We start from the raw sequence: 7214 nt of genomic DNA, 5'->3' as shown, positions 1-7214 counted from the left end.
GCCTTAGGCGTGCCAGTGCGGGCAGCGGTGGTCCCTTGCAGGAAGAACAGCAGCACCTTTGTGATCACAAGACCTTAACGCGCCATTAACGCGGCATTCAGGATGAGCGCGCGGCGACGCCTTTGTGGGCAGAGCTCTGGGCTGACGCGCCAGGTCGGAGCCTGCGGCAGCCCGCCCATGGGGGGGCCGTGGACAGGCAGATGTGCTGCCCCCCGCGCCCCTCCTCCTTTCCCCGGCATTTCAGCCCCGCCCTCATGCAGGAGTCACGCACCAGGGGCGGCAGCTGCTGCTCCTCCTCGTCCTCGTCAGCGTCCGACGCCCACTCGACCAGCGCGCCCTCCTCTCCCTCTCCCTGCCCCCGCTGCTGCTTCTTCCCGCCAAACCAGGCGTGCCCCAGGATCCGGAAGGCCCGCCAGCCGATCACGGCCACGAGCAAAAAGGTGCCGAAGGATACGCGGCTGACAGGGCCCTTGCGGCCGCGGCCGGCGCCGGCGCCGCGTCCGCGCAGGCGGTGTCCGGTTGCAGGGTCCGTCAGGTGGCCGTTGACCTTCTGGAAGACGGGCAGCACCGCGGGTGCACGCGGGCTGCGGATATGGAGTGGTGGGGAAGATGCGGGGTGAGCGGGGTGGGGGCGGCATGGACCGGAGCGCGCGCTGAATACATCTGAGCAGCGACGGCTGGGCGGCGGCGAAGCGCAACAGCATCTGTGCGGTGGGGCCCCCAGCAAACCTACAGCGCAATCAATGGGCTCACAGGTTGAATATGACGCCGTTGGGGCCGCGAACAGCTGTTGGAGGCCGCTCTATTGTCACTGTGGTGGATTTCACCTGCCCCACGCGAGCGCGCGAAGCTGCATCCTGGCGTGTCATTGAGTCAGGCGCTTTCTGATTATGTGTTGGTGACCACGCCTGCAGACGTGCAAAAGATCTAGGGCGGACGTGTGCACTCTATCATATGTCAGCGATTCGCATGTGTGGGTGCATCAATTATAACGTCGTGCGGTGCGAGATAGTCTACATGCGGCACCTGTTGCAGGCAGCTCACTCCCCGCCTCCCTGCCCACCCGCGATGGGTTGAGCTGAACCGGTGACGGCTGGGCGACCGCGAGGTGAGCAGGGCCGCGGCGGGCAATGATGCACGGGATGATGGCCTCCTCACAGCACTTTGATATAACATTGCATACTGCTGTCAGCAGCTTTGGCATGGCTCTCGCGGTGCCATTAAGCAATCCCCACGGCGCACGTGGTTCGGGTGCCGTCCTCCTGGTCACAGTGTCAGAGCACAGAGCCCACATGGGTCGTAACATAGCGGCTGCCCATCAGGCGCTGCCTGAGACTCCGACGCCTGTAATCTCATGCTAAAGTGCATGCCAAGAGGCAAGCGCCACCTGGCGCACGCGCCGTCAACTCTGGCCACCTGACATCTCGTCGACTGAAATCAAGTGGATTGGCGGGACGACTGCCGGCAGCGGAGGGCCACCCACTCAGCATCAAATGGGCAACCCAGCGATTCCCATCAGAACACTGCAGTACTGGTGCCTTGGGCTTCCCTGCCAGCTCCCAGCTCCCAACGAACACCTCAGCAACTGAAAATGAGGCAGCAGAGGCGAATTTTAACTGACTGAAACCATGACTTCAAACTGCTCGAGATTTCACAGTTCATGTGATTCTTGTGAGTTCAACTCTCACTTCAGCATGGCCGAAAATCACTGGGAGCAAGCAAAGTGGCCGCTCACCTGTGCGGCGAGTGTGCCTCTACACGGTTGCACTGCATTGAACCACACAAGCTGACGTTGTTTGGAAAAGTGTCTCATGCACACGCAGGACGTTGCCAACCCACCCATGTAAAATGCAATCACATGACAATTGATTAAGCAATCAGCTGTGTGAGCTACAATGATTCAATCACAAGTAATGCCCCCACACGCATCGTGGAGCATCCTCATGTGCGGGCTGCACCGACCCTGCATCGGCTGCCCTGTAGCGAGCGCCCTACACGCGCGCCTCGTACACAGTCGGCCTCAGCCGCCACTCGTTCTTGGAATATATCCCCAGGTGCGTGTAGATATCTGGCTTGTACAGCAGCCGCCGGTCAACCTGAAGCACCCCGCGCGCGGCCCGCTGCAGGCCCTCGCGCACGCGCGCCACGTCAGACGCATCGGTGTAGTCATCGGTGTACACGCACAGCACCCACCTCGAGTCCTCGCCCGCAGGCCCAGTGCTGCTGACCTTGGCAGAGCCGCACAGCCGCCCGGCCTGCGTGCTGGATTCCCGCTCGTCGGGGCCGGCGGTCCGCTGCTGCCCATCCCCTTCCTGCGCCGCCGCCGCCCGCCCGCCGCACACCGCGCGCGCGACCGCGGCCCACACCGCGTCGGCCTCGGCGGGCGTGTGTGCGAAGAGCATCCACTTGCCCTTCAGGATGCGGTGGCGCCGCGCGAGGGCCTCCACGTCTGCCGCGGTCGGCGCCCGGCCGCTGCCTGTGATCTCATCCCACTCCTCCAGTGCGGCCTCCACCCGCTCCTCCAGGCTGCCCCCGCCGGCGCCGGCCGGCCGCTGTGCCTGGTGCTCGTGGCGCCGCTGCCCCTGCTCGGGCAGAGACGACCGCTGTTCTTGCTGCTGCTGCTGCTGCTGCTGCTGCTGCTGCTGCTGCTGCTGCTCTTCAGCTTTGTCAGCATCTGCGTGCTCCACCACGATCCAAGCCACGTCGCGACAGCTGGCCGCCGACGGCCTGAACGTGGCCAGGAAGCGCTCCAGGCTGCAGTCCCCACGAGGTTCACCACTGCTGGCAGCTGCGGCGGGGTCGCCACCCTCCACCGCACCCCGACAATCGCCCGTCGGCCCTTGCGGCACCGCTCCGTGACCATCGCTGCCGCCGCTGCCCCCGCCTGAGGCGGCGCCGCCGCAGCTGCCTGGAAGCTGCTGATCTTGCTGCCCTGCCAGGAAGACGACCGCGCGCTCGGGGCCGTCCACCACCTTTGCAAACTTATGCGAGGGGTGCAGGCAAGTGACGGCGGTCAGGAGCGCCGCCCACTTCTGGGCAGGGTCGCGGCTGTGCAGCTTCGAGACCCAGCGCCGCGGCCGGCCGCCCTTGGCCTGCGACGCGGGGATTTAGTAGGGGGACGTCCGGGGAAGTGAGAGGTGGGGGTCGGCGGCCGCGTCCGGCATGCTTTCTGCAAGTAGTTGAGCCGTGCTGCAGCTGCCCAAAAGGCGCGCACGGCGTCTGCGGCACGCCGTATGTTGCAAATTTTGACAAAAAGCACGCGGGGCGGCCGCGCGCACCTGACGCGGAGGGGCGCTCAGCGGGCCCGCCTCTTGCGACATCTTTATGCGCGCCGCCACCAGGGCGCGCATGCAGCCGCCGCACAGGTCAATGTCTTCGCATACTGTGCACTTGTACCTGGGTGGCAGCGCGTGTGGATGGGCGGGCGGTGCGCAGGCTTTGCTGAGCCCCAAGCCAAAGTCGGACGCAAAGGCGGGGTGGCAGCGTGGCTGCTCAGGCGACGGACACCTCGGCCTTGCTGGCCGAGGTTCCACCGGCTTCACACGACAATCAACGGGCATGCCCCAGGCCCCAGGTGCCCCTGCCAGGCACTCCTCACACCTCAGTCACAGCAGCAGCAGCAGCAGCAGCAGCAGCAGCAGCAGCAGCAGCAGCAGCAGCAGCAGCAGCAGCAGCAGCAGCAGCAGCAGAAGCAGCAGCAGCAGCAGCAGCGGCAGTCCCTCACTCACCGCTGTGCCATTATCGGCTCCACCTCGCAGCCATCGCAGGTGATATCAACGTGCTGAATAATCCAATCAGGACTCTCAACGCGCAGCGCTTCACGGACAGCGGCAAACTTGTCTACGGAGAGCTCAGTCATCCCCGCTGTGACGTACAATATACCATTCAATAATAAGTTGATGTCTGATATTGGAGGGAAGCAAGCGGTGCGCTTCGAAGGCTGCTGGCGGAAGACGCGTTTTGGTGACGCGAGTGACGAAGGCGGCGGCCGCATTGTGGCCCAGGAGGGGCTTCACCTTGGTGCAAAGCACATTGGCGCAGCGGCTTTCCTGCAAAAGCTGAGCACACGTATCTGCTTGCTTGATCAGAGATATCAAACATGCCTGCTGGCTGGGGAAGAATGGGTAGTCACAAGCAGTTGGGACAACTTTGACGCGTTCCCAAAACGTCCAACAACCAGCCGTTGTCTGTGACAGGGCGGGTCAAGTCTTTCCTGTGTGAGCTGGAAGTTTTGCAACCCTAGGGTCACAGCAAGAGTTGGCCACCCTTCAAGTGGTTTTGGTGGGGCGTTTGGGAACTGCTGACATTGTTGCTCACAGGCCCTCCTCTGCTTGTTACACATCCACCAGCCACACGGGGGATGCCTCGGCCTCTCATATCATTTCACAGCTCCAGCAGATGTTGCAGCTCAGGGTTGCAGTGACCAAGCACACGCGAGTCCAGCAGCCGGGTCTTGCAGCCGGCAAAATCAGTTTCTTGACACAGCATGCGGTTGGCCCGTCTTCCTGGGCTGCGGCTCCCCCTCCAACAGCATCCAACGATCCTGTCGGTGCAAAGGCACTTCGCTTGCCCGCAGTCGACGCCCTTGGGCCCACAGTTGCAGCACCTCGTGCGTGCGGTTGAGGCGGCACTCAGAGCTTTCAGCTTCTCGTCACATGGATGTGCGCCTAAGAGACTTGGCGTTGCAGGTTCACCAAAAAATGTTGCTCAATGTTTTATTGCCGCTCCTTCGCTGCCCGCATGCCTGTCAGCCTTCAGCCACCAACACCAGGGTCAGTGACACCAGCCTGGAGCCACATGCCGAAGTGCTGGCAACCAATCTGCAGCTCGCACACACGATGCACGAGCCCCTGATCAACCTGTTTGTGATAAGCATATAGCATTGTCAGCCGCTTTGGATCATCATTCGTGCCATTACAGCCGCTCGAGGACGGATGGCAGAGCTGGCGAATGTGGAGCACGCCAGGGCCGAAGAGGAGAGGCAAGTAGATATTAAAGGCCTTAAGGACTCTTATATTATATCGAGAGTTGAGCTCGAGACAGCGTTCTGACAAACCCTTGCTAGAACCGCCTCGGGCCGTGCTCAGCTGCTGTGCTATTGACCCGCCATGCCCCAATCGCAGGCGCCACTGGGACGCCCTGCCGCCAGATGTCCTGGCACATGTCATGGGGCTCCTCGCACCAGGCGCCGCTGGCCGCGCTCCCGCCTCGTTGACGTGCCACGCTTGGCGCAGCGTGCTGGTCACCTCGGTGCATGAGCTGCGCCGCGTGCCCCTAGCTACGCTGCCGCGCCTGCTGCGCCGCTTCCCGCACGTGTCGTGCGCCACGGTTTGTGACGCCGGCCCTGACGGCACACAGCATGACACCGCCGGCTTCGCCGCGGCGCTCCTGGCGTGCCCGCGCCCTCTGCGGCGCCTCTCGGCCGCGGCCTCCCACCCCGCCGCCGCGGCGGGCCTCTGCGCTCTCGCGGGGGGCAGCCCTGCCGGCGCAGCCCGGGCAGGACACCTCCAGTCGCTCGAGCTGGACTGCAGCTTTGTCATGCGCCTGCCCAGCGAGCTGGGCGCGGCCCTGCCGCACCTGCGCCACCTGACCGTTGCCGGGTACCGCAACGGCGGCCACGGGCTCGAGGGGCTGCTCAGCTGCCGCGGGCTGCGGTCGCTGGCCCTGGTCGGCGTCTACTGCAGCGCGCTGCCGGGGCTGGGGCCGCTGAGCCGCCTGGGGCGCCTGGAGGTGGCCAGCGCTTTCAACCTGCGGGAGCTGCCGTGCGACATGCCGGCTGCCCTGCAGGCGCGCCGGCCATTGCGATGTCGAGACGCGCCGTTCCGATGGATGCATGCGCGCCCTGCCAACGCACCCACGTTGTCTGGCTGGTGGTCGGGGCTGGCGATGCAGGCTGCTATCCACATGTGTGCTTGGTCATGATGTTTACCAGTTACATTCAGCCCCCTCTACCCCTGCCTCCCCATCCTCGAGACCCCGCCACGCGCCTGTCGCCCCGACAAACGGACCCGCAGGCCCTGTCACTGCGCGGCTGCGACCAGCTGACGGACCTCCCGCTCGGCAGCCGCCTCGCGTCCCTCACTTCCCTAGAGGTACGCGCCTGCCCGGCGCTCTTCTCCCTCGCGGGGCAGCAGCCCGCCGCCGCCGCACAGCACGCGGCGCTCATCAACTTTGTGGAGTGGGCCGCCGGCCGCCTGCCTGGCCTGGGGGAGCTCTCAAACCTGGAGAGCCTCGACCTGAGCCGCAGCTCGACGCTGCGGCGGCTGCCGGCCGGCGTGGCGCGCCTGTCGCGCCTGACGCGGCTCGCGGCCGACGGCTGCCGCCTGGACGACTGCGAGGGCGCGGCGGCTGGCGGCGCGCTGGCGCCGCTGCTGGGCTGCGGGGCGCTAGAGGCGCTGTCGCTGAGGGGCGTGACGGGCGTGCCGGCAGAGGCGGCGCTGCCGGCGGGCATTGGCAATCTGTCGAGGCTGCAGGTGTGCAAGGGGACGGCTCCATATCAGTGCAGGCGCCATCACTGCCGCTGCAGCTGCTGCGGCTGCTGTTGCTCCTGTTGCTGCTGCTGTTGATCTTTGTATGAATGTGTTGAGTCACTGGACTAATTTGGTTGGTGGTGCACAGGCGGCGCACCTCAAATCTTTCCGGGCCGCATGTGTCTTGTGAGCCGCCAGGCAAACCGAGCTTGGTATGTTTTTTAACACTGACTCACATGCCCGTTCCCTGACCATCACACACACTTGTCATTCTGCCCGACCAACGATCCAGGTCCTGGACATCGGCGGCTCCAGCCGCTTCGCCCCCCTGCCAGAATCTGTCGCCACCCTGCCCGCACTGCGGTCCATTGTGCTGCCTCGCGGGATGACGGGCCCGGGCAGCCCGCACAGCCACGTGCTGGCGCGGCTGCAGGCGCGCGGCGGTGGCGGCGCTGATGGCGGCGCCCCCGGCCTGGTCGTCCTCACCGAGGGTTAGACCTGCAGACCTCATCAAGGCTCAAGGTCTGCATGTTGCATTGCCTGCGGCATGCATGCTGCCATGCACGCTGCTGACGCCGGGGCGAGGGCACGCGGCCTGCGAGGTGCCATCACTTCAGCAGCCGATGTCATGTCGGCTGTGCAACTTACCGGCAGCCCACTAGATACGTTGTACCCCTGCGAGCCTGCTGGTTGTGTTTCCCAGTCTGCTCAGCCTCGACTTGACGACTTGTGGTTGGCACAAGT

At 64.8% G+C, this 7214-nt stretch overlaps 3 protein-coding genes across 3 annotated transcripts; 1 reads left to right on the top strand and 2 right to left on the bottom strand.

Annotated features, from left to right (window-relative positions):
* Positions 1-74: 74 nt before the first annotated feature.
* MNEG_9914 (hypothetical protein) lies at positions 75-856 on the bottom strand (the record flags this gene model as incomplete). The annotated part of the gene is made up of 3 exons (XM_014041617.1): positions 75-161; positions 272-584; positions 828-856. The coding sequence occupies 3 exons, from the start codon at positions 854-856 to the stop codon at positions 75-77; spliced, it is 429 nt and encodes a 142-aa protein (XP_013897071.1).
* Positions 857-1991: 1135 nt separating this feature from the next.
* On the bottom strand, positions 1992-3739 carry MNEG_9913 (putative UPF0696 protein C11orf68 like protein; the record flags this gene model as incomplete). The annotated part of the gene is made up of 3 exons (XM_014041616.1): positions 1992-3092; positions 3279-3396; positions 3729-3739. 3 exons carry the CDS (start codon positions 3737-3739, stop codon positions 1992-1994), a joined length of 1230 nt encoding a protein of 409 aa, XP_013897070.1.
* Positions 3740-5538: 1799 nt separating this feature from the next.
* MNEG_9912 (hypothetical protein) lies at positions 5539-6966 on the top strand (the record flags this gene model as incomplete). Its single annotated transcript, XM_014041615.1, has 3 exons — positions 5539-5730; positions 6015-6473; positions 6763-6966. The coding sequence occupies 3 exons, from the start codon at positions 5539-5541 to the stop codon at positions 6964-6966; spliced, it is 855 nt and encodes a 284-aa protein (XP_013897069.1).
* Positions 6967-7214: the final 248 nt, after the last annotated feature.

Source organism: Monoraphidium neglectum (genome assembly GCF_000611645.1).
Source record: "Monoraphidium neglectum strain SAG 48.87 unplaced genomic scaffold scaffold02110, whole genome shotgun sequence".
Classification (NCBI taxonomy): domain Eukaryota; kingdom Viridiplantae; phylum Chlorophyta; class Chlorophyceae; order Sphaeropleales; family Selenastraceae; genus Monoraphidium; species Monoraphidium neglectum.
Note: the sequence above shows the minus strand (reverse complement) of the source record. Positions and strands in the feature narration are given on the sequence as shown.